General features: G+C 41.1%; 1 protein-coding gene across 1 annotated transcript; it reads right to left on the bottom strand.

Moving 5' to 3' along the window:
- Positions 1-102: 102 nt before the first annotated feature.
- NAPG (NSF attachment protein gamma) lies at positions 103-24,833 on the bottom strand. Its single transcript, XM_004421075.3, has 12 exons — positions 24,685-24,833; positions 21,045-21,112; positions 18,028-18,112; positions 17,282-17,299; positions 16,583-16,613; positions 12,866-12,975; positions 12,682-12,748; positions 12,328-12,398; positions 6,337-6,415; positions 3,861-3,940; positions 3,176-3,305; positions 103-2,465 (listed from the first exon to the last, which is right to left on the bottom strand). Exons 1-12 carry the CDS (start codon positions 24,738-24,740, stop codon positions 2,322-2,324), a joined length of 939 nt encoding a protein of 312 aa, XP_004421132.1. The 5' UTR covers positions 24,741-24,833; the 3' UTR covers positions 103-2,321.
- Positions 24,834-27,489: the final 2,656 nt, after the last annotated feature.

Below are 27,489 nucleotides of genomic sequence, written 5' to 3'. Positions count from 1 at the left end.
TTGTGTAATATAGCTGGAATCATATAAATAAAGGAGAATGTCTCCTTGGAAAAGAGGAAATAAGCAAGCAAAGCAAAATGAATAATAAGAATAATCATCATACAGAGTTTCAGATTTTATTTTCATAATTATCTTCCTAGAGAAGCAACAGTCTACATTTCCATAACAACACATTTAATATTCTACTCATCAAAGAGCTGGAAAAAATAGGAATAAAGCCCAGATTCCATACACAAATACCATACTCTGCATATGTACAAATAAATTCAATATATTAAATATATTTTGTAGACTGACTTCACTTATGATATAAGAGAATATTGACTATTAGATTCTGAGCATATTCATGCAGACTTCCATTTTGGTAAAAGTGATCACATGAGTTCTGGAAAATAATTTTTCCTGTTGTAAACACCAAGTTTTCCACTTCTGACTATACCCTCAGGATAGACTTACTAAGCGGAAAAATAAAACGCATAAAGGTGGAACAAATGCTCTTTATCAGACACCACATAGAATAACCCTGAGACCCCAAGTATCCCCAAGTCCTGCACGTCAGTTCTCACATGTGGGCAGGGAGGGTGGAGAGAGGCTGCACTTGTACAAAGCCTTTACTTAAGACAAGTTGCATTGCTGCTACAGAGTGCACTGATTCATTCCTCATGTTTGTTTAATATGTATGAAAAGAGTAAAAGATTTTTTCCAAGGCTGTCATGGATAATATGGACCATAATGGATGGTCTATAATATGGTCTAAACAAAGGGTCTAAAATATCTTTTAAGTGCTGCCAAATCTATTTAAACAGACTGTTAATTAACTCAAATAAGCATTAACATAAGAGTGCTGAAGTTTCTGACTGGCTCTACAGGGCAGAGCAGCAATGATGGGATCTTTAAATATTAACATGTCATTAAATACAAATGCCTAAATACAGCTTTATTGAGACTGTTCAAAATTGATCTGCATAGTTATTGAAAATGAGCTGCCACCTGCAGAACCATGCAAGTAACTTAAGGAATCAAAACATTACATTGATTAGTGTTTTGAATCAAACCTTCAATAAAGATTCCTATCCTAACATCCACCCCCCAAGCCCACCTGCCAAACAAGGATAGTATTCCATCTAAGCTCTCCCACGGAGTCAGCTGGGACTAAACCCACTGTGCTCGCCTACCTTAGTGTTTTCAGGAAGCCTAGCAGAACTAAGCACACTGTACTCCCACGAAGCAGGACTCTGAAGAGACGGAGGGCAGACAAACAGAAAACCACTCTGGGCAGCACCTGCCCACAGAATGCTCACTGCTAGGCTCTGGAGCCTCCTTCCAGTGAACAGATTGGGAGATGAGTCTAAGCCACACAGCATGAAAAAGGAATGCTTCAAAAATACCCTTTTAGGAAATACCTATAAAGGATTAACACATTGGCAGTACAGTACTTTAAATATAAGTACTTCAAAAACCATCTGCCCTGATAGCATTTCCCATGTCAAGCTACTGTCCTGTTACAACTCTAAATGAATCAGAAATTGCTTTGGAGGGAAGAAATGCATACATATACTAGATTGATGGAAACATTACGTCTGTTAGAATGCATAAAAAAGGTGCTCACTAGTGCCCATTTAGTCAAGAACCAAGTAGGTGTAGAGACAGTCACTGTGTGTTTTTTACGTGGAAAAAATATCCATATTTCAGAGAGAACTGAAGACATTTATAGAATGACTTTAATATGCTACCTTCAAAATTTTCAAACCTTACTGGGCTAAATAATATTGTAAGACTCAAAATAGCTTCCTGTCCCAATCTCTTCTCTGAATAGATTTACTAATTTAAAGGTATCTAATATCATGGGGGATAAATTTCCTTTGCAAAACCAAAAAATATTTAAAAGTAATACTATTTTGTTTAACCAGTAAACTTCACTTTTAGCAGCAATTATTAAATAAAATGCAAAGAAAATCCTTGCACGATAAATTACAAGAACCCAAGAGAAAAGAATATCTATGCCTATTGTCCCTTTTGTTTAGAACGTAATTTGTCTAGAATTTGGCTTGCAAATTTTAAAATCAACTGTATTAAAACGTCACAGTACATTTTTCTGTTAATTCTTGCTGGTGTCTTACAAAAGCTCTTATCATGGAAAGAAAAAAAAATGCTTCACAGATAATGGGTACAATGGATGATTTGGGGAAATGGTAACTAAAAATTAGTCTTTGTTGGCATTCAAAACCAGGCCTGCAATGAAGTTTGGATACCCTTAGACACATTCCAAGTCCGCAAATGGTGTCTCAGGACTGTTCTCTTCCTTTCTGCTAAGCAAGCTCCTAGCACAGCCCTCCTGCATATTCGTCCTCCTCTTCTTCGGCAGGGGAAGCAGCGGTGCCTTCAGGCTTGGCCTGTGGTGTTGCTGTAGATTTCTTCTTGATTCCCCCTCCCGGAACCACCAAACTCAGGCCCAGTTTAGCATACTGTCAATGACAAAGCATGTTCTCAAAAGCTGAGTAACGAGAATCTTGACATGTGGTGTCTCAACAATAGTTATCTATAAAAGACAGATCCTAGCTCTCTGCCTTCTGAAAACCAATACTGCCAGTAGACGGAAAAACAACCACAACAAAACTCAACATTGCTCTGCCGTCAGATGGCTCATGACCATGACGTGACAGGTACACAACTGGTAAAAATATCAATTATACTCCGCACTTAGGAATTTGCGATCATCGGGACATACTAAGTTAAGTAACATTTGTAGTACCTGTGAGATAAAGATCTGTGGAGTAAATGAAGAGTGTAAGCTAGAAGTGGGATTCCAGTCTACTGAGTTACAAAGGCCATTACATGATGGGCCTCTTTCAGACAGTGAACCTGAAAGAAACTTCATAAACTAAGCAATCTATAGAGGCTGACAGATGGAAGGAGAAGCTGAAAAACGGGGCTGAATTAAAAAATACACGTGCTCAACAGTTAGATGGATAAACAAATGGCTGTAAACCCACATGGTTGACATCCAAACAATCTTAAAGTGAAATTCAGTGCAAATTCCAAGTTTCTTTTTGAGAAGTAGCTTGAGGTGAGAAATTGAGGAATAAAAGCTCACAAGTCCATGGGAGAAAGATAATCTCACTAGAAGTCTCTTCCTTTCAAGAGGAAAAAAGAAAGCTAAACAAAGGCCACTTACGTCATTGTCCATGTACTTGAAAAGCGGTGAGTTGCAGACCTCTGACACTTGATCTTGGTCTTGCTGATCATATCCTTCGAGAAGCTGTTCCAGCGCAGCACAATCTTCACTCCCATTGAACCCTGGAATGCTACAGCAAACACAAGTCACATGTCTCCCCCTGTTCCTTAACAGAATGCAGTGCAACCAGAGATGACTCTGCCCGCAGCAAATGTCTGGCACCAACTGGAGACGTCTAATTGTCACCAGTGGGCAGAAGCCAGGGACGTGGCCAACATCCGACAACGCACAGGACAGGCCCAACCACAGAACTATGCAGCCCGAACGTCAACAGGCCCCGACAGGCACTGCCATTTTAAACTCTCTAACAAGAAAATCCCTTATTCTGATCTTCTGTAACATACAATCCGAGAACTTTCCTGTACTTTTCTTTTTTTCTTAGAAGGCAAATACAAGAAACCATTCAAGTCATTCACTCCCATGGAAGCGCCCAGGAGAAAAACACAGGAAAGAACACAACTTGTAAAAATCCTGCTGTAAAAGCTGAAATGGTAGTCAAGAACTCCTATCACTAAGAAATTTACTTTTCAAAAAAAAAGTTTCATGGCCAAGAATATCTGTCTAAGTAGTAATCTTAGACTAAGAAACAGAAATGTTAAAACTGCGCGTCAAGTCAGTGTCCTACCTGTAGCTCTCCCTGACACATCGTTCTGCAGCCACGTAGTCATTTCTGTGGAGATGAACTAAGACTTGAGCAATTGTTTTCTAAAACAAAAAAGGTGATTATAGTCCAAATTTGTATCTATTTAATAAAGTTAATTTCCCGACATCTGGAATTGGAATTTCAGAGTCTTGGTTTACATAGAGAGAGATTTATAAATTCTGTAGTAACTTCCACAGGATATCTGAGGGAAAATATCCCAGAACAGTAACGTGCACAAGAACCACCCAGGGCTCCTGTTAAAATGAAAACTGATTTAGAAGGCCCGAGGCAAGCCTGCGAGTCTGCTGTTTCCAACAAGCTCCCAGGTGGTCCCACCACTGCAGTCTGAAGACCAGGCACTGCGGAACAAAGCAGCCACACATTTTACAGAAAATTTCTTCTAAATATCTATATAGGTTTAATCTTAAAAAGGCAAAAAGAAGCAGGGGGACTGGTGGCTCTACAACTATACTTTGGAATTTTTAAAGAGATACGAGGAAAAAGATGAATGGATGAAAACTGTACATAACAGAAACAATGATAGTACATATAGACCAACAAGAGCATTAATAAGATCCAAGATATGACTGGTAAGATCGTATTGGTAAAACAGCTCTTCATAAGGCATTTTTCAATTTTTTTAATCTCTGTTTTTCAGATAACCTTTATTGATCTACCTTTAAGTTCACTGAATCTTTCATTTTCTCCATCATCAGATTAAAAGTCCATCTGGTACTTTATCTCATACATTGCTTTTTCAGTTTTAAAATTCTCATTTAGGGGCCGGCCTGGTGACACAGCGGTTAAGTTCACGCGTTCTGCTTTGGCGGCCCGGGGTTCGCCGGTTCGGATCCTGGGCTCGCACCTACTCACCGCTCATCAAGCCATGCTGACGTGGCATCCCACATAGAAGAACCAGAAGGACCTACAACTAGGATATACAACTATGTACTGGGGTTTTGGGGAGAAAAAAGAAAAAGAGGAAGATTGGCAACAGATGTTAGCTCAGGGCCAATCTTCCTCAAAAAACTAAAGAAAGAAAGAAAAGAAAATTCTCATTTAGTTCATTTTAATACATTCTATAAAAAAAAATCAGTCCTAGGGGCCAGCCCAGTAGCGGTTATGCTCACGCATTCCACTTCAGTGGCCCAGGGTTCGCAGGTTTGGATCCCAGGTGTGGACCTACACACCACTCATCAAGCCATGCTGTGGCAGCGTCCCACATAAAGTAGAGAAAGATGGGCACGGATGTTAGCCCGGGGCCAATCTTCCTCAAGCAAAGAGAAGAAAAGTGGCAACAAATGTTAGCTCAGGGCCAATCTTCTGCACCAAAAAAAATTAAAAAATAAATAAAAAATCAATCCTTTTGTTCACTCGTGTTTACCTTTACCTCAGGGAGCAGTTCTAACAGCTGCTCCAAAGTCCTGATCTGGTAACGCCAACATCTGGGTCATTTCTGGGTTGGCAAAGTTGTCCTTTCTCTTCAAGACTGGTCCTATTTTCCTGGTTCTTTCTATGTTGAGTAATTTGGATTGTATCCTAGACATTGGGAGGGTTATGCTAGAGGCCCTCCTCTAATTCTCAGGAGAGTGTGGATCACCCAGTTGGGCTCAGACTGCATGTTCCGTCTGCTCTATGGTGGACAGTGGCTCTAGTCTTAGTTCAGCCCCTCTGCTCGGCCCCACACATGTGCCCAGGACAGTGATTTAATCTTATTTCAGTTCTCAAAGCCTATGCTCTGCTGCTCTGGGTCTGTCCCGCACGTGCAAAGCTGGAGAGAAAACCTGCGACTTGTGCGCCCCTCCCCAAACACACACTCAGGGGAGTCCCTTTCCCAGCTCTCCTTTCTGGGGTTTCCTCCTTGCTCTCTCAGCTCATCTTTCCAGTTCCTCTGACCAAAGAGATTGGGTTTCTTTTGGTGTTTTATCTGCCTGCGCCACCATCACAGCTGTAGCTCCACGACTAGGGCTCACCCTCACAGCAAAGGCAAGCAGAAAAAAAGAGAGGAAAACTAGGGGCCTGCTTCCCCAGTCCCTCTGGTTAGAAAGAGGGGTAGATGGGTTCTTCGGGAGTTGTAGCTACTGGAGCCTCTGCTGCCCAACTCCATGACTAGGGCCTCGCTCAAGGCAGTGCCTCAAAAAGAAAAGAGGGAAAAACCCCGGACACCCAATCCCATGCTGGCAGCTTCTCCATGTATCACCCCCTCCCCAGTCCTGCTTTCACTGACTTTTCAGAGTCGCCGGGCAACGGCTTTGTATTTTGTCCAGAAGTTTTAGTTGTAATCAGCAGGAGAGATAGGCTATCGTGGGTTTACTCCACCTTGGCCAAAAACAGAGGCCCATAAAGTATTATTTAAAAAATATACAAATATCCATGGAATCCAGTCTTCGGTACACAGTTGTACCAATATGAAAAATTATCTACTGTAAAACTCAAAATAAGCACTTTAAAAGCATACCTTATAACAAGTTGGATAATTCTCAATTTCCTTATAAATATTTTTTTCTTTCTGAATAGAGAGTGCCGCCTCATCAAACCTAAAGACAAAACAAAGAAATGTGAAATAAGGCAGGCCTAGGGGATCTAGAGCAGAGGTCACTCTTGTCTGTGTTTGACAGGAAATGTTAGAGAAATAAAGTCAGGTATTTCAGCAGCTGCTCTGTAACCCATGTTTCCATGAGCTCTGCTCCTCTGGCCTGTCCTTTAAATGCATAACTTGCCCTTTTAGGCATCAAGTAGACAGACAAAGCAAAAGAACGTAAGGACTGGTCACTCCAATGGACAGCTTTAAGTCTTCCAAGGTTCATCCATTAATGAGTATCTACCAAATTCAACAAACTGCTCTGTGAACATCTGTGAAAAAAATTAGACAATCCTGATTTAATCATCCACCGAAAGGCCATCCAGACACCCGAGAGCCTGCCTCCCTGCTGAGGAATTTCTCCTGCTCTGTCCTCGCTCTGTCCTGCGCATGCCCCAGTGCTGCCCCGGTGAGCCCTAACAGCTCCCGGTGCTGACAAGGGCCGCAGTAGGGGGCAGGGAGAGGGCTAGAAAAAGTCCTTCCTGCCATCTTTGATCCTCAACTTTCACCTTTTTTCATCTACTCTCACACATTTTCCTTTTCCTCCATCCCCCTCAGATGGCAGAATGAAGAGGAAAGGGATCACCAAAACTGTGCCCAAATCCTCAAGGCCCTAGCCCTTCCTACCTTCCCAGCCCTGACCCCATCAGACCCAGGTCCCCATCTCCCTGTAAAGCTGCCATAGACTTCTGATTCCAGGACTCTCTTCCTGGCGCTAACTTGTGCCTGGATGAACTGTGCAGTCTTCACCCATGTCTCCCCTCCCAACAGCCAGAAAGGGCGAGCAGTCTACACTGTGAGGATACAGAGGGAGAGAGGTGTTTCTGTGACCCAAATCAAAAATATAAAAATGTTATACTGTATTTTTCTGTATGTTAACAATTATCTTTAAAAAACATGTGCATATATGTATACACACACACTCAGTGGCTTGATTTAGCTCACATATGAATTAAACTGAATTTCTGGGGTGGCACCCTGGCAACTTTACCTCATAAAATAAGGCTCACTGGAGAAATACTTTCTGAACTTCCAAAGATCAACTTGAGAACCAAGTCAGTTTACGAGTTGGACGTGGCAGCAGAATTCTAAGATTCTCCCCCAAGATTCTTACTCCTCGAATACACTCCCTGCATAATCTCCCCTTGAATGTGGGCATGACCTCTGAGTATGATAGGATTCACTCCTGTGAGTAGGATACTAATCAACTGACTTCGAGTGAATCAAAGAGGGATTGTCTGGGTGGGCCTGACCCAATCAGGTGAGCCCTTGAAAGGTTAGAGATTGGAAGTCAAGTTGAGAGAGACATGCTCTTGCCAACCTTGAAGAAGCAGCAACTACCATGTGTAAACCACCCAGAGGGCACATGCCAAGGCACGGCATGCACTTCCAGAACTGAGAGCAACCCCTGGCCAACAGCCAACAAAAAAACACAAAAGTGTGTCCCACAGCTGCAAGGAATCCTGCCAACAACCCGTGATCCTGGAGTGAGATCGCAGCCCCACGGGACACCATTATTCCAGCCTGGTAAGACCCTGAACAGAGCACCCAGCCACACTGTGCCGGACTTCTGACCCACAGAAATGTGAGACGGTAAGTGAGGGTTGTTTTAAGCTGCTCGGTTGGTGGTTATTTGTTATGCAGAAACAGAAAACTAATAAAGGAAGATTACACATATCTGTATCATTTGTACTTGTGACCATGAGCTTATCACAGATCCTGTTTTACAAATAAATTACATCAGAACATTCTGTGAACATACCGTCCAGAGGATATCATTCTAGTAGGAATCTCAGTATTTTAAGCTTTTCTTATATTTGATTAAGGCTACATTCTTCACGCATGAATTATTTAATTCCTTGGTATAAAAACAGCATTTCTATGTGCTAACAGCTACCTAGCAAGACAGCCATCCAAAAGAAATACTGTACATTTATATGGGTTTGTAATCAAAACAATGAATCGACGTTGCTAAAAGTTCATGAAATTGACATATAAAGCATCTATTTTCAAATCTATCCAGGAAATTATTCATTACTTATTCTAATGAAACGCAAAGATAATCCTCAATACTCCTAACAAAACAGGTTTTGCTGAAAAGAGAATTGTTATCTTCCTGTAATTCAAAAATAAAACAAAATGTAAGCCCCACAAAAATTATGCCTGTATGACAGGAAACTGTCATAAGACTTCACTCACCCCAGCTTTCAATGGGCACCTCCTCACAATGACTCAAAACTCCTCCTCGGGCCCCAACTACCTCCTGAGCTCCAGAATATATTTTAACCACCTACGGAACTTTTCAGCGGATTTGTCACATTACCACCTTAGCTTATCACCATCCCTGATAAACCTGGCACCACAATGGACAGGACACAGTCACGCAAGAAGAAACCCAGTGACTACCCTCAACTAGAATCTCTGCACACACACTCGCCCAGCCCTCCCTGCATTCACAATCTAGCAACTGTCTCGGCCAATGGTGAGCAAGAGTGCTTCGCTTTGCGAAGAGTCTTACAAGCAGGAGCGGGGCAGGGCAGGGTGGTTAACCGACATGGAAGACCATTGTCCCCGCTGGGAGCTGCAGCAGAGCTCCAGGAAGGCACTCCGGATTTGGTTCACTGAGAGCCAACCACACAGCCTGCCAATCTCCTGAGCTGCAAGAACTTCTCTGGAAGGCACAGGAATGGAAGTCTCACTGGTGAGGCAGATGAACTTGCTGGAAAGGCCTTTTCAATGCAGGGACAAGGGCGCTGGATTAGGACTGATTTCAGGTCTCCCAGAGGCTACCTAAATAAAAGCTGACTCACTGCTGAATTAGGACTCTCCAGAAACGAGGGAAAAGCAGGAGACTAGTACAATATGTATTAAATAAGTTATTTAATTTTGCTATACTAAGATACAGACTAAACTAGGATTAAATGTTACAGTCTCACGTTAATGTAAAAATATAAGCATACTAACTAGATATAACAAGCATAAAATTAAAATTTCCCACCACATTCTATTGGTAGATGTTATTTGTATGAACTATAAAATTACCACAAGTTTTAGTTCTTTTAGGCAATTGATAGCCTCAAATCAGATTATAATCAAAGTATATAATCAAGATACTCAGATATCACATATATTATCCCAGTTATCTTTCCATTAGTATAGATGCTCCATGCTTTTCTTACCCTCCACTATTTAAATTCCTGATAGAAGTACTGTGCCAGCTGACTTTTAATTCTTTCATACCACACATACCCAGTGATACTTTTCAAAATATCAAATTCATTAATATTCCTTAATAAATTTAAATCAATTCTTACATTGTTATACAATTTTTTAAAATATTTCCATAAAATTAATTATTGTTGAAACATTGCATAAAATACTATCATTTTTAAATGCATTTTTACTAAAAAGAAAAAAAACCAATAGAACAAATTCACAAAGTAAATAAAAGACTTATTGGTTGCCCCGGATTTATAAATATCCCCTTTCAAATATACCCACACAACATGCCCGATCCTGCTACTCATTCAGTTCACACTTTTCCCCCTCCACTGACACCTGAAGGACACTTAGTACTTGCTTTAGAATAATGATTCTCATTACACATCACAACCAATCAGTAACTTTTTCGGAATGATGGTGGCTACCATCCCTAATGGAGCCCTTGAGAGAAACATGTACATATAGCTGGAAAACGTTCCTCAGCTGACCCCCTAAGGGAGATCCTGGCCCTTCTCTTCCCCTTTGCTGCTCCCCTAAAACACAGTTCTAGATAATCTACAGTTTGGGAAGCAAAAGGGAAAAGGATGTGAAAAGCTGCAATCCTCCAGGGAAGCTGGAGCGGAGCAGACTCCCACACAGAGCTGTCCTTACCTTCTGCCCCTCTCCAACCTCACCTCTTAGGCCTTCAGCGGGGCCCTCAGTGAGGGGCCTAGGCCTCTGGGAAGGCACTGGGAACATCACAGGAGGATCACTAGGGGTGGGAATGGATGAGAAAAGGAGGTAAAGCAAACCAGAAGGTGCCTACTGTGAGCCCTGTAACAGCAGAGTGCAGGACACTGCTCCAGTTTCCAGAGTGCCGGGCCTGCTCACCAAGGTCAGAAGCTAGGTAGCACTTTACAGTTCAGCTCTTCTGCAACAGCTGGGACCACCCCACCAACAGCTCTGCTTCTGTGGGAAACCACTTCAGAGACTAAACGGAACTTATTAGACCACCATTTATAAATTGGGAACTGCCAGAGTTAGCATTCAGTCGTTCTGATTTCTAGGAAGCCACAATTATTAAGATGAATAAAGGTAATGACCCAAAGCTCATTTATAAATTAAATTTTGCCTCACGGTTTAATACAAAAGCCCTAATTTGAAAACAAAATAAAAATGCTATTCCAGGGTGCCAGCCCAGCAGCACAGCAGTTAAGTTCACATGTTCCACTTCAGCGGCCCGGGGTTTGCCAGCTCAGATCCTGGGCGCAGATCTACTCACCACTCATCAAACCATGCTGAGGTGGCATCTCACATAGAAGAGCTACAACTCTACAATTATGATACACAACTATGTACTGGGGCTTTGGGGAGAAAAAAGAAAAAGAGGAAGATTGGCAACAGATGTTAGCACAGGGCCAATGAAAAAAAAATGCTATTCCATTTAAACCAACAAAAAAACTAATCAATGAAAGAAAGTCCTATAAAGTAGTATATCTAAATGAGAATGTTTAATAGTTATTAATTCTATATTAATTTATTTTGATGCTACTCTAAACCCGATTGAATTGTATTTTAGAATCTGCCACCTTCATGAAGAAAAAACTTAATCCAGTCTCAGAAAGGGTCAATAGATTCTTCAGTCATTTGTTTTTCAATTCCTTGACAAAACATATCTTGGGTCTTTTCTGTCACTGGAGAGTTAGGGACAAATTTCAATTAAGATATCTATCTTCAGACTTATAGTCTCCTAAGGGTGTTGACCTTAAATGTTACTAAACAAGGTCCTGGCAAACAGAATTTTATTAATGATAGAAATTGTTTACTAAGCTTAAATTAAGGTAAAGTAAAAAACGAGGGCTGGTCTCGTGGCTTAGCAGTTAAGTGAGCGCGCTCCACTACTGGCGGCCCAGGTTCAATGCTGGGTGCGCACCGATGCACCGCTTCTCCAGCCATGCTGAGGCCGCATCCCACACACAGCAACTAGAAGGATGTGCAACTATGACATACAACTATCTACTGGGGATTTGGGGGAAAAAAAAAAAGGAGGAGGATTGGCAATAGATGTTAGCTCAGAGCTGGTCTTCCTCAGCAAAAAGAGGAGGATAAGCATGGATGTTAGCTCAGGGCTGATCTTCCTCACAGGAAAAAAAAAAAAAAAAAAACTAGAAGGAAAATCCAACAGGATTCTAGGTTTCTGGGGTCCAGCTATTTGTGCCTTAGGTCATACTTTTAAAGGATAAAACAGTAAATATCCTATTTAATGACACTGTATGCTGTCAAGAACCTGTCAGTTTTCACGGGTGAGCATTTAGGGCATCCGATTATTTATGCCTATATAGACATTTCTCCTCAAGAGAGAGACATTATAATCTAACCAAATAACAGATCAAGAAAACTGCTTTCTCATGCTGACCCAGGTCTTAACCAATGAAAGCACAATGCATGATACATTTTGGCAAATATATTACTCTTTAGAAAAACAGCAGATCTTTTCATATTTAATTCAATGTGCCGTCTTGTAGACATCAATTTTTCTACTGGGTAACCTGCTGTGCCTATGGCTTACACCAAAAGATTAACAAGCCATTCCCAAAATTACTTAATTTGCAAATGTGGACTGAAGGTGTACATGGACACACAGGAACACAGTCCTGTAAAACTCACCGGCGTCCTCGGACTAGCAGTCTGGAGGCTTTTCCTAGCAATTCAACTGCCTGTCGTAAACGCTCTTCATTCTGAGGGAATCAAAGAAAAGAGAGTGTTGGCTGCTTCAATGTAAGAATCTTCTTTAGCCCACAACAATTATTTGATAAAAAAGTAACAGCACTCGATGGGGGCAGAGGGGCGCAACACACCAAAGCTGCTGATCCATTTCATTACTCTCCAACAGAAAAAATGGAGTTCAGTTGTGAGCAGTGAAAAGTTTTAAAAAGTAGCCACTGCATTTCTGTTTTCCTGTATACGGTGAACCTAATCATTCTAAGTATACTTAAAGAAAAAAATAAAATTCAAACTTACTTCAAACACATTAGCTGTCTGTTGATATAACTGTACAGCCTTTTCTGGATCTACATTTTCTATAAGCCTAAATTAGACAAGAAAATTTGGCTTATATGAGAAATAGCAAACTTGTTTTTCAAAGGACTTTATTAAAACAAAAAGCCATGACTTCTTGGCAAAGACTTGTGCTCTGCACACTCACTTTCCAGCTCGCTCCAGTGCCATGGCTGCTGTGTCAGGGGTACCGTTCTCTAGGTACATCATGCTGGCTTTCTCAATCAGCTGAACAGCCTCTGGTAGTTTCTGCATCTCCTTTAGGCAAAGGATACAGCATGGATCAGTAACTGCATCCACTTAAGAAATACAGAGTTAACAACCTAAAATTCAATTATTTTATCCCTAATTCAAAACCTTATACAACAATAAATACATTCAAAATAAATGCTTTCACATGGTTACTCTCCTCATCAAGCTTCACTTAGTCAAACCAAAAATGTATCAGTTAACTTCCACACACAGTTCATCATGACTTCACAGAGTTTTAGGGAAACTATACAAATAGGAGAAACCAAAACACTTATTCTTTACTGTTTTCTAACCGTTTACAATTCTTTGAACATTTACTGAGTCCCTACTATATGGAAGGCCTACGCCAAAGGTTGCAAACTGGTAGCCAGAGGCTGTATCTCATTTCCAAGTGCGTCATGCTTAATACCATTCAGTATTTTTAAATCAGATACTTTCACAAAAGTTGTTTTATGGCTTCCTATTTTAAAAAAATGTCAAAAGCTATGACATCAGCAGGCGTGCATTCCCACGTAGCAATAGTGGGCTGGGCGGAGCAGTAGCTGTCCCCATCAGACGAGGCCTGCCGCTGCATGGATGTGGTTGCATTTCTCCCCACTCCCTACTGCCCTACACCCAGACTGCCTCTAATTCCCCTACGCCCTGAGTTGATCTGAGCTTTCGACCCTCTTCCACGCCGAGTGCCATCCACAGAGTAACTCTCTATCTTACCATTAAAGCACAAGTCTCAGCATCCTGTGGTCCTTATATCTAATATCTCCAAATCAAAACGTTTTTTAAAAAACTGAAAAAAAAAATCATTTAGAAGCTAGATATAAAGTTTATCGGCATTATCTATTTGGGGTTGACATGGTGTATCTTAAAGTAGGCTCCATGCTGACATCTCTTGGGTTGTTTTCAAATCTGCCTGTTCAGTCTTTAAGTTGAAAAATTCTTTAGGATACAAAACTGATGGTCTCATTCTTATCAACTTCAAAATATAACTTTTTTATTATTTAGCTATGCAGCTAAATAACAATAAAACAGACTGAAAAAAACTATACAAGATAAAGTTGCTATCATACTCAAGTAGAATGATATCAGTTAACATATCTTCAAATCTCAGTGAAAAACTCTTTTTTTGCTGTAGAAACCAAAGGTCAACGAAAGAATCAAGCTTCTAGGGTATATGCTGAAGGATATATGAAGGGGAGGGAAGTCTAACAAAATCCATTTCACCCACTTTAGTCCTGAGGGTCACTTGGGCTTTACAGAGTATTTCTTCTCCCAATTGACTTATCTGTTAACTGATCAAATACATATTGAGCATCTACAACATGCAAAACATTTGGGGGATAAAAAGAAGTCTAACACAGGTACTATCCTTCCTGAATTTGACCCTCATAAATAAGACACAGAGCAATAAGTACAGGAGATGGCAGTATGAAATAAGTACCATCTAAGTCACACATTCAAAAACTAGTAAGTATATCTCCCTGCTTTTGCATCAAATCGAGTGTGACTGTGACTAGCAGAGGCCCAACCACAATACTGACACCTCCATAAGAAATGATGGGCTACCTACTTAAAAGTCACACTATTTTATACTCTTCACCGTGTTCTTCTAGTACAGCAAAATCATGGAGAAGAAGATAAAAATATGCCTATTCGCAGTGGCTTGTGTGCCTTAGTCACTTCGTTTCTGTGGAGTAAACAGGATATGAAATCATAACAGCTGTAAAATGAAGAACCAGAGGCTGATCCAACAAGTCCCTGTGTCTTCTCCCATGCCCCATCCACAAACCGTCACTTCCTGAGCCTCGTTGAGGGATAAATGAAGGTCTGTATGACAAGCTGGTGGAAATTTTAGCACACAGAGTTAACTGTGGACCATGCAGTTCAGGACTCCTAATGCTGCCAAGGACTGTCCAAAGGCATTTAATTTAAACACAAGAGCCTGCCAGAAGCATTTTCTTTTGTCTTTTTCCCTTTTTTCCCTATCCATTAGGTTTATTTTCCCTTCATTCAACGCAGTGCCTTTCAAATCCTCAAATTAAACAGATACTAGAGCAATGGTAATATGTTGGAATAATAACTTTTGATGAAGACCCAAGTCTTAGCACAGCTGTTAGAACAGAAACTGAGACTGTGAGGATTATATATTATATTATAGCGTTCTGGCATTTCTGTACTAAGACAGTGTAACCTAACAATCCTAACAAAGTACACCAAGACTACAAGAGCCAACTGGGAGCTTCCTAGTTCTCAGGGGACACGGAGACAGGAGAAGGTCAGGGCAGACGCTGCCTTCTTCAGCTATAAAAGAAATTCTAGTTGCTGAGGAATTGCTGCCAATAACCTGACTTGCATCACCAAATATCAATTTGGTTGCATGTTTCAGCCAGAAAAGCTTTATTACAAATGGCTATATAACAATTTATCATAAAGCCTCATAATGTCATATTTTCCTATTATTAAAAATTTATATAGTTGCCATTTTTTCTTTACAATACGGCAATAAAAATCCTTATGCATAAATCTTTGCACTCTCTCTATTTCTTTATGATAAAGTCACAGAATTGGAACTCCTGGGTCAAAGACTATGAAAATTCTTAAAGCGCTGGTCTATATTATGACAGCATTTTTTAAATGACATTAGAAAATCTGCATGAAAGGGTTAAATGTAAACAGTAAGATAAAGTGTGTAGAGCATTATCTCAGTGATGTGTGTGTATATATATATCTACATGAAAATGTATGTGTATAGAAAAATAACTAGAAGGAAAAAAACCAAATATGTTAACAGTTATTACTAACATTCTTTAATCTTTCCAGTGTTTCAAAATGTTCTACAATCAGCATGTATTCACTTAAAAAAATCAGTAAGTTAAGATTATAAAAGTAGTAGAAATCAAAAACAAAAGCTTTATTAAAGTATAAGTTCTTAAAACAAAGCTTTATAATAAATAATTCAAAATAGCTTTTACCATATCAGAGAACATAAAAATGGAAAGGAAGATGTTCTATTTCAATGCCACTTGGCATACTTTGAGAGTCAGTGTCATAAAATAACATGTTCTGCCTTACCACAACAGGATATTAACTCTCAACGTGCTTTTAAGAAGCAGAAATATGAAAAGCAGCTTAAGTACATTAGCCAAAATATTCCATTCAAAGAGAATCAGAGTTAAATAACAATAGCTTAAGTCTAAGGTTCTCTTCAATGTCAACTGATATTTATAAAACAAGCAAAAATCTCTTCTATAATCTATGGGTAGTAAAAAATATACAATTGTAAATTCTTACTACGTTAAGATGTCCTGAAGTTCTCAAAATTAGGGAACTTCCCACACAGCTCTTTGTTTAGCAGTCCACTCTCTTGTGGTTACAAAGCTTACAACCTTGGTGTTCCCAGTTCCCTCCAACGGTGTCTCTTAAACTGCACTTTTAAAACTCTCTGTCTTAAGACACGCAGAAGGTACCCTATAGGTCCAATTAGCATTACTTTGGTCAAGAAATCTTAGTATCTCTTGCCTTACAGCAAGGAGACTTTTCAACTTCAACACAAATTTACTTAACACCTTATAGTTAATTCATTTTGCCTACGGAACAGTTGTGACACAACATTACTGACCTTCAACATCATGCCAGCTTGCTCATAAGCTCTGCAAAGAGAACATAATTTCCTGGATGAGATCTTAATGAAATAAGGGGGAGGAGAAACTTCCTACCACAGATATGAGAAATTATGTCAATTAAAACTGGCCCACACACTATGTAATACTTAAGGCTTTCATTATCACATGACATCATTTTTCCTTCTTTTTATTTTCGTGGGCAATAATGCATTGTAAACAACAGATATCTAAGTTAAAGGGATTTTATTTTGCAGATGCAAACTTAAGTAAAGCTCAGAGAGGTGAGATGATTTTCTATTTGACAAACTTAAAGCCAAGTTTTGAAACAAATAAATAAGACCCACAAAAGCAGGAGAAAGCTTCCTGTTTCTTTCCACAGGCACTATTGACTATAAAGAGGGAAAAAAGAGATTCTAGCTTACTTGTTTTCTCATAGGTTATTGAACAAAATGGTCCTAAAAATATTATGGTGAATTTAACTTAAACACTATATATCTTAGTTAGGAGTGATAATTTTTAAGGTTCAAGTGAAGACTGAAACAAATGGAAATGCCTATTTTATTTAAATCAATACAAAATAATTCACTATTTATGAATTTGTAACTTAGGAAAAATTTACTTACCTATGGAAAAATAGCAACATTTAAAACATAATAATCTGCAAGCACACGAAAACATGGAGAATATTTACTTACTTGGCAGCATGAAAAAGACTGAATGGATGTAACAAAGTCAAAATTAAGGAAAAAAAGCAAATCAACAGTTTCTAAAGATCTACTATTTAAAAAACAATGTTAACTAAATCACTGCCCCAGTTGGTTCCAAAAGACAAATCCTACAAACAGGTAAAAAAGAAATAATTTAATGCCTGTTGAAGTCTCTTAAAACTACATAATTCACAAAAACACTGACAAAACATCACATAGGTTTTCAAGCTACTTCCATTATGCATTATCTAAAGACTTTTACTAAAAATGCAAGGTTATTATAACCATAATTTGCAAGTGAGATAAACATTTTTTTAGTCTATCAGTTTTAAAATACCTCAGGAAAATTTATTGTTTTATATTACTTAAAAATATTATTTGAAATACCTACAGAAGACTCTATTTTAAAAATACTTATATAGCAGTTTATACATTTCTAATACCTGTGCTACTTCTTCATCCTTCCCTCACTTCATCCCAAGTAAACCATCATCAAGAACATCCAGAAATAGTAGAAATAAACTCTCAAATGTAGCCCTGCAAAACAGTATGGACCTCATGACTAAAAGTCCGTATAAATGCTCCTTCAGAGTTTAAAAATGCAGAATTTTTCTAATCATTTTCTAACTGAATAGCACTATACTCCACATGTAGCAAATTTATAAGAAAAAATCATGAGTTTCTGTCAAAATCATCAAATTGCTGAATTCCTTTGTTAAGGCTGAAAAAGATACGCCCTGTTATTCTCATGGGCAACAGCTTCTCTCAGGCAGGCATCTTTTGCTTGCTCAAACTGTTTGGCATTTTTAAAAGCAACAGCTGAAATAGAACAAAAAAAAAAAACAGACTTTCTATTTCCATCACTAAAAATCTTCAAATGAATCCATACCAAAATCTGCATCATGTGTGAAGTATTAGAAAATATACTTATTTTAATCAAATACTTAGGAAGTTTCATAAAACTATAAAATACTACTTTTATCTAAGTGATTTTCTTAAAACTTTTTTGATTATCAATGACTTAGAAATATTTTCAAATTTTTTTTTTTTTATTGATTTTTTTATTGATGTTTTAATGGTTTCTAACATTGTGAAATTTTGGGTTGTACATTTTTGTTTGTCCATCACCATATATATGACTCCCTTCACCCCTTGTGCCCACCCCCCACCCCCACTGCCCCTGGTAACCACAGTCCAGTTTTCTCTGTCCATCTGTTGGTTTATATGCCACATATGAGTGAGATCACACAGTGTTTGTCTTTCTCTTTCTGGCTTATTTCACTTAACATAATACGCTCCAGGCCCATCCATGTTGTTGCAAATGGGACGATTTTGTCTTTTTTTATGGCTGAGTAGTATTCCATTGTATATATATACTACATTTTCTTAATCCAATCGTCAGTCGAGGGACACTTAGGTTGCTTCCACTTCTTGGCTATGGTGAATAATGCTGCAATGAACACAGGGGTGCATAAGCCTCTTTGGATTGTTGATTTCAGGTGCGTTGGATAGATTCCCAGTAGTGGGATGGCTGGATCATAGGGCATCTCTATTTTCAATTCTTTGAGGAATCTCTATACCGTTTTCCATAGAGGCTGCACTAATTTGCATTCCCACCAGCTGTGTATGAGAGTTCCTGTTTCTCCACATCCTCTCCAACATTTGTTGTTTTTTGTCTTGGTGATTATAGCCATTCTAACGGGCGTGAGGTGGTATCTTAGTGTTGTTTTGATTTGCTCAAATGTTTTTTTTTTTTGTGAGGAGGACTAGCCCTGAGCTAACCTCCAATGCCAATCCTCCCCTTTTTTCTTGAGGAAAAGTGGCCCTGATCTAACATCAGTGCCCATCTTCCTCTACTTTATATGGGACACCGCCACAGCATGGCTTACCAAGTGGTGCGTCAGTGCGCGCCCGGGATCCGAACCTGCAAAACCTTGGCTGCCGAAGCGGTGGGCACGCACTTAACCACTTGTGCCACCGGGCGGGCCCCAAAACTTTTTTTTTTTTAAATTGTAGACTATTAGCAATTAATCAGTGCTACTTCCACTCAAAACCAAGTCTTGCTAACACTAACATCTAAGCTTTGAGAAACTAAGATTGCATCAGTCAAACCAATACTCCCAAAGAGTATCTGTCACAAAAGACAGTATCTTATGTCACCAGTTTTACATTTAACAATAAGGACAGTGCTTTAGTTATAGCTTATTCCATCTTTTAAATTATTTAGAAACTGAAGGCCAATAAATATATTATTTTTATAATAAACTCTCCTTTTTGGCACAATCTTTAAATAAATGTCTAAAAAAATTAACAATGCATTTTTTTAAAATAAAGCTTTCATGCTGTTTAGGGCTCTGTGAAAAAGAGCTCTCAGAGTCCAAAGAGCTAAAATATACTGTAAAAATGTCATCATGAGAGCAAAACAATTAGGAGTGGCCCTAAATTACAATCTTAGAGATTTTGGAAAACTTACCACAGTTGCTTACAAATAAGCAAAAAAGGATACCATTTTAAGAAACGTTATTTGTTAAACGCATGCTCTTAAAATTCTCTTTAATAAAATGTTGAAAATAAACTACTGAAACTCATTTCATCCCTGGATTTCCACATTTTGTAAAAAATTTATTCTACTGATTAAACGTATTTTGCATAACCGCTTAAAGAAAATAAACGAAGAATGCTTTAATGTGAAAATCTGACCAAATATTTATTTTTGAAAGCAGCTCATGGTCTCAGATGCATATAAAACAAATCTGTGTTCAATTTCCCTCATGGAGGAGACTTGCAAAATGTTGCACCCTCAGTTACAAAAGTGTTCTTGTACCATTTTGAACTTTTAATAATTTTCCTTTTAAATATGAGATATAAATTGCATAATGCAATGGAGAGAATTTACTCAGAATTCAAATAAAAGTGCTAAAGACTCATTTGTTGTCATCCCTTCTATTATCCAGAAAATAAATCTTATATTATACTGATTAGTTTCAATTCACCCGATTTCTTTTTTATTTGGTGACATACTAAAACTAAAGTTTGCCAAAAGCACATTACCTAGGTAATCTCTATACTAGGCCAACAAATGTGATCAGGGCTATGGCTGAAACACAACTCAAAATTATGTTAGGCTTTATATCTAAAATAATCATAGATATGCTGAAAGCTATCATTCCATAATTTAAAATGTTAAATATTTAGTAAATTCCCTTTCTGTTGCATATTTCAGATCATTTTTATCTTATATGCAGATAAATGTATTAAAATATGTACATAGCTTAATGCTCAATGAATGTTTATCAGAGTATTTCAAAGTGAGGCTTATAAAAAAACACGTGCCAAACAAACACATGATTTGCAGCTCTGCTTAGAATAAGGTTAAGTTTTAAAAAAACGTTAAAGAAAAATCTTTATTCAATAATAGGAAGTTTAATAGAAAAATATGACAAAACTCCTGGAAGCAGTATGCAACTGACTGAAGTTCAAGAATATATGAACAATGCTAAAAACCTGCACTGCGCACCACCAACTCCACCCATCTCTGCTGTCACAGGAGAGGAAGCAGCAGCTGGATCTGCAACTCAGCACATAACACATGTCAAAATAAGTGGAAAAAATGCAAGGGTCTGGGTAGGTTTTTTTATTTTAAACAATTAAAATCTTATAGGAAGCATTAAGAGTAAGCATTATGCTGAGATGAAGTTATCACCTACTTTAAGATGACACATTGGAGTGAAAGGGCTATGGTCACACGTACCTGCTTTTCCATATTCAGAGGCAGCACTGTCATAATCTGGCTTCCATTTTAAAAAACCAGTTTTCAAGCTAAAATGAAAGGAAGACACATTTAACAGAAGTTACCAACCACATTTATAAGTCAGAAACCCTGCTTGTAGCAACCTTGTAGCACATTACATCAGGTACAAAGTCCCCATCTCACCCACCTCCACCCAAACTTACTTATAATTAAATACAACCTCATTACTTTCCCTCCCACTGTCATAGACGTGGTTTTTCTCCTTTTGAAATGCCTGTGTAACATCCAATTAGAGCACACGTTCTCAATGTGTGGTCCAAAGACTAGCAGAATCAGCATGACCTGGAAGCGTGCTAGAAATGTAAATTGTTGACCCCCACCCCAGAGCTACAGAACAAGAAACTGGGGAGGGGGGGGCTCGTGGGGGCACAGCAATCCAGGGTGTAACAAGCCCTGAGGGCACATTAATGTTTGAGACCCAATGACGCACAGCATCAATGAGACTGAAGCTCAGGAGAGGATAGAGATATTAACTGAGGAGTCATCAGCATTATGCCACGCCAAGAGCCCAGTTAAGATCCCCTAGGGAAACTGTAAAAAGAGGCCAGAAAGACTACAGAATACAACCATTCAGAAGAACAACAGAGGGAGTCACAAAAAGGCTGCAAATTAGCCACCAGTGAACAGGAAGGATAACCAGAAAGACAAGGACATTATGAAAACAAGAGAAGCTGCTTTCCAGGATCGCTATTAGCTTCCCAGAGGCCAAACCAAAGGACAATCAATTTTGAGTCCTTATCTTACTTGTCCTTTCTGCGTTCTTTTTTCATTTTAAAATAATTTCGGACTTCTAGTTTAAACTAACTCAGTCACTGTCAAACTTGGGTGTGCATAAGAATTGCTAAACACCATATTAAACTCTAAATCTGAAATCAGTTAGAGAAAGCCTGCTCACATATAACACTGTAAGCTTCAAAGGACTCAGGGGAGCACTTTAACTGAGAGATAGGGAATCCCCAAGAGCCCTCTGAAGTACACCCTTCATTTGTGAGGGTTGTATGCACTGCCCAAACGCCCTAACTTTTAAGGAACATTTTTTTGTCAATTAAATTTATTTAACAATTATGTTTGTGTATACACTGCTATTAGATTCAAATTTATAAGCAATTTTTCAAGCTTACCAAGAATATTATTGCTCAGAAAAATAAAATCCTTAAATTGCAGCCTGTCTACTCTAATGCACAAAACTGAGGAAGCAGGCAATAAAGCAAAATTCTATTCCTCCACCTCTACCCCAAAGTACTCATTATACTCTGTATATTAACATAATTTTTAAAATCCCACCAAAACCAAGATACAATCATTCAATTGTCTAATGTGCTACACATGGAAAGAGCTAGAGATTTTAAAATATAGCAAATCATCCCGAGTCAACTCAGCACCTCAAATCAGGAAGAGAGAAGGCAGTCTGGTTAATTTAGCTTTAAAGGCTCTACCTGTGAGCGCTTTTGACTCTGTCAAAAGAGTCAATAAGGAAATTCTCTTGGGGCCAACAGCTTGATCAATTTCCATAGGACCAAAAACCGCAAAACCACCATCTGTTTGAGGGGATCAATTATAATTGCAAAACTACTCAGCATTATTGAGCTACATTAGCATTAGAAAACAGAAAAATCACATCTCTCCTAAGCTCCTGGCCCACTTTTCCTGCCACCTACTGACAACTCCATCTAGAGGCACTTCAAACAACACACGCAAGCCAACACCTCCCTACCCTTAGGCCTACCCACCCACCGTGTTTACTTGTCTATACCCCTTGTCTCAACAGAAGGTCTCTCCTCCACTCCATCCCGAGTTAGAATCCTGGGAGTCAGGATTTCCCTCCACATCCAGTCTAGCCATGAAAGCTTGTCAATTCTATTTGACAAATGTTGCCCAATCCTGCCCCTTGTATTGTCACTTTAATTCGGGCCCTCATCCTGACAGCCTACTAACCTGTCACAGGAAAGTCACCTTTCCTGCTCTGCCCTCCTTTTCCATCCCTCCATCCTGGGGATACTGACTTTTCCTTACTTTGTATCTCCACCGAAACCACTGTATACTTCTGTTCTAGCGTTTAATATCTTATTTTCATTCATCTGTTTACTTGTGTGCCCTCCTGTGAATTCTAAGCTCTTGAGGAAGGGATCACTTTTGGTCACCTCAGTCACCCCAGTGGCTGATACAGACACGTGGTGACAATGTCATAAATGTTTGCTTACTGAATATGCCCAAGTCCTCACTCTCCTCTCCCCCCTAGTCCGTTCTCCACGTTGCCACATTTCTTCAGCCAAAAATCAGTCTCACCAGGTTGCAGTGGTTATTTGATCCTTAGCACAGCTGAGACTCCCCGCCATGCGAGGGGCAGCCCCTTCACATCCTGGTCCCAACCCCTCTGCTCTAGCTCATCCTGTGGCACTGCAGCTCCCCTGCGTTCACTGTCCCCCAACACACTCTGAGGCCTGTGCATATACCACATCCTGTGCCTAGATTCTCTCTCACAGGATTTCCCTCCACCTAAAAAATGTATTATTTTCCAGGCCTTTCTCAGAAATCCCCTCTGTCAAATCTTCCTAAACTTCACCAGGTAGGATAAACTCCTTCCTCTGTGTTACCAAAGCACTGTTAACACAGCTTTACTAGTCTTTGCTACACACACTATTCTAAGAATACTTTTGTATTACCGTTTGTTCCCAATAGAAAGTAAGATTGCTGTGGGCGCCTCCTGCACCAAAAGAGCCCCCGCCCCTTACACACTGCCTGGGAAATAATGTGGCACGACAGAAAGAGCTTGAGTTTTTCCGCTGTTCGAAAACTAGCTCTGCCAACTTTCAACTGCGCAGCCTTGGGCAAGTCATTATGAGGCTTCCCCAAGCCTCATTCCTCTCCTGTATAATGAGAATCTCTACGGGACAGTTGCGAAGACCTCAGATTAGGTATGTGAAGCACCTAATACACAGCACAACGTAGACTTTTCACTATCTATAACTGACAGATGAAAATTCGTTGGAGTAATGAAACTGACGAGGAGGCGAGTGTCCCAAGGATGGATAAGGCAGCATCAGTCAGTTCCGCAAATATTCGTTGGCGGCCTACTACGTACCGTACCATACGCTGGCAGAATAAACGCATAGAACGGCTAAGGGGGCGCAGTTCTGCCCCCAGGAACTCTACAACACAACACGACAAGGGGTCGCCGAGGGGCGTTCAGGGTAAATCTCTAGCCCCCTCCCCAACACAAGGAAGTCTTTCATAGCAGAGGTTCTCGACAGGGCGCTGTGAGCCGCCGGGGACAGTTCTGGCTGTCAGACAGGACGGAGAGGTGCTACCGGCATCCAGGGGGCAGTGGCCGGGGACGCTCTAACCAGGCCACACTGCCCAGGACGGCCCCGCCGCAGCGAACCGTGCAGCCCCGAGGGCCGAGGCTGCGACAGTTTTAGCGACAGTTTTAGCCCGAAAGCCCCGGACGCGCAAGGGAGACGACCCCGGGTAGGCAGGGACAGCCCGGCTCCGGAGGCGCAGCGCCCGCCCTCCGGCCCCGGCCGCCCCAGGGCGCGGCCGGCCCGCGCCATACGGAGGCCCGCGCGAGGGTCTCACTCACTACTTCTCGGCTTTGGCGAGGTGCTCCAGCCCTTCATTGATCTTCTGAGCCGCCATCCCAGGTCCGGCCCCAGCGGACGACAGAACCCGCCGAGGGAGGCGGGAGACACCGCGAGGGACGCCGGGGCCGCGCTACAGCCCGGCGGCTACAGGGGCCTGCAGGGCTCAAACCTAACGCGGCAATGCAGGCTCGAGAGCCAGGCAGGGCGCGGCGCAGGAGACGCCACGCAGGCGCAGAGCGCCCGGGCTCGCCAGACCCGCGGGCTTCCAGCGCAGGCGCAGTGGGGTAGCGAAGGTCGGTCGGTCGTTCACTCAACAAGTATTGATTGTGTCAGACACTGAGTAAGCAGCAGAAAATCAGCAGGGAGTACAACAGACAGAAACATCGCCCTTGTGGAGCCTTGCTCTCTCGTTCATGTGAAAACGCGTTGGCGCCGTAATTTATTGCATTTGTTTATAGCTGGAATAGCATTCATTCATTCATTCTGCCTTTTGAGCGCCAGCTGTATTTCAGCCAGTAAGCGAACAGACTGTCAGTCCTGATTGCTGTCAGATAATCACTCGACCAACACAAACTGTTGTGAGTGCTCTGAAGGAAAAGTTTAGGCGTTAGGATCAATAGCCAGCAATACAGCAGACTCAATCCATAATCCACGTTTTTTCAGTGTCCACATCACCTTCCTGCAATGCCCATGCAGTCTCCCAGTTTCTAACCCAACCACGCAGCCACCCATCCCAGGATCACACCGTCGGCCTTGCCAGTCAATCACTAGTAACAGGGCCCTCCAGGGTGTCAGTTTCAAGCAGCCCACTTGACCTCTTCCTATCATCCCAGCTCACCCTTCCCTGTGCCATTCTTCACCTTCAACAAACTCCAGCCTTTTTCCTCTCCCCCTGCTCTTACTCACACTTCTCTCCCTACCCAGCATAGATTCCGTGTCCCATCATTTTAGCTACTCTTTTGCATACCCTCAACTTCTTTGGCCCCCTCTCCCTCCTTTCTCCTTGTCTAGGAAAACCCCAACTCTCCACCTACTCTGGAACTGCTCCTGAGCAAGTGAATGTAGCTGGAGAAAAATAAACCGGCATGGAACATTACTCATTTTAATGATCATGCACATGACCTTTGGTGAGACCTTTGGTGCTACATTTCCCTGGTCAAATCACTCACCTCCTCACTTGGATGGCTGGTCACACCCTCCTTCTCCTCAAAACTGCAACACCATCTCCCTGCCTGCCTGCCAACTCTTACTTCTTGCTTAATAAAAAATAGCAATTAGTTGGGCCCAGCCCGTGGCCGAGTGGTTCAAGTTCAGTGCTCTCCGCGTCAGCGGCTGGGTTCACGGGTTCGGATCCTGGGTGCAGACATACTCCACTCACCAGCCATGCTGTGGAAGTGTCCCACATATAAAGTAGAGGAGGACTGGCACAGATGTTAGCTCAGGGCTAATCTTCCTCAGCAAAAAAAGAAGCAATTAGAAGAGATCTTTCAATTCGCCCCACCACCCCATCTACCAGTCCACCTGCATCTGTTCCCAAATATCTTGCCTTTTCTCTGGTGTCAATGGGTGAACTGGCCTTGGCCCTCTCCCCCCGTCTACCCTCATTCCTTATTTAGTCTCTTGGGTTTAAGTACCATGCAGGCAGGAGGCCTCCCATCATCCCGTTGCCTAGCCTGAGCTTCCTTATACAAACGCTGCAGCCTCCAAGAGGGTAAAAGTAGAAGCTATTGGCCTCATAAGGCCTAGGCTCTCAGGACCAACTCAGCATCACTTCTGCCACACTCTATTGGTCGAGGCAAGTCCAGATTCAAGAGGTGGGGAAATAGAGGAGTTGTAAAATATTATGGCCATGAGTTCCAGTTCACCACAACTCTGGGGTGACTGATTAAGTCTGAGGACTGTTACTGGTGCCCTTATCAGGAAACAGGAAAGCCTTACATTTTTAAGTGAAATTAGACTTGATATCCACCCAGTGCCATCAACCTCTAAAACCACTGAAAGTGCCCAGAAGTTTTTCTAAGGGATCCACACAAAAAGTCTATAGCCTCCTCCTCATTCTCCCGTGTCCACACACTCATTTATTAGGTACTTCCTGAGCACCTACTCTGCACAATGCACTGTGCCTACACACCCAGGACACAACTGTGAGCTTGGGAATGTAAGAGAGAAAAAGTCTCTTCCTCCCTCATCTGAGGTTCTCCAGTGGGCCCCTGTAACTGAGATCAGCAAAGACAGAGCAGCAGGAGGGAAGCACATATTTATTTAATGTAAGTTTTACTTGACATGAGAGCATTCCTAAGGAAATGAAGCCCCGCAAAAGTGGTTAAACCTGAGTGATTTTATGCTTGGTTTGATGAAGGGTGGGAAAACGTGATAGAACAACAAGTATGAGCCAAGCATAGTAAGTGGGGGACAACTTAGCAAGGACTTCGTTCAGATTCCCCTCGGTGTCCCTCCGTCTTTGGAGATCAGGATGCCCCCTTCCTCCCAGTATAGGGAGGACGCCTCTCACATGAGGGTTGATGGGGTTCAGGACATGCTACCCCAAATACGGCACCTTGGCACGTTGACTATTTTAAGCTGTAGAAGTGTGAGAAAATGGGAGGAGGAAGAAGGTCACTCTGACCTTCTCTTGCCCTCATCCTTCTCCCCTGAAACAGGTCATAAAATCCTCATGTGACAGGTGCCCTCTGTACACCAGAGGAAAGGCGCTTCCTTACCTCTGAAGACCGAGCGAGGAGGGGAGGACTCGGAACAAACAGGCCTTGCTCAGTCTCCCCCACTGCATTGCACTTGCCTCATCC

Source organism: Ceratotherium simum, chromosome 14 (genome assembly GCF_057802395.1).
Source record: "Ceratotherium simum simum isolate JZ-2026a chromosome 14, ASM5780239v1, whole genome shotgun sequence".
Lineage (NCBI taxonomy): Eukaryota > Metazoa > Chordata > Mammalia > Perissodactyla > Rhinocerotidae > Ceratotherium > Ceratotherium simum.
This window is presented reverse-complemented; position numbering and strand designations above follow the sequence as displayed.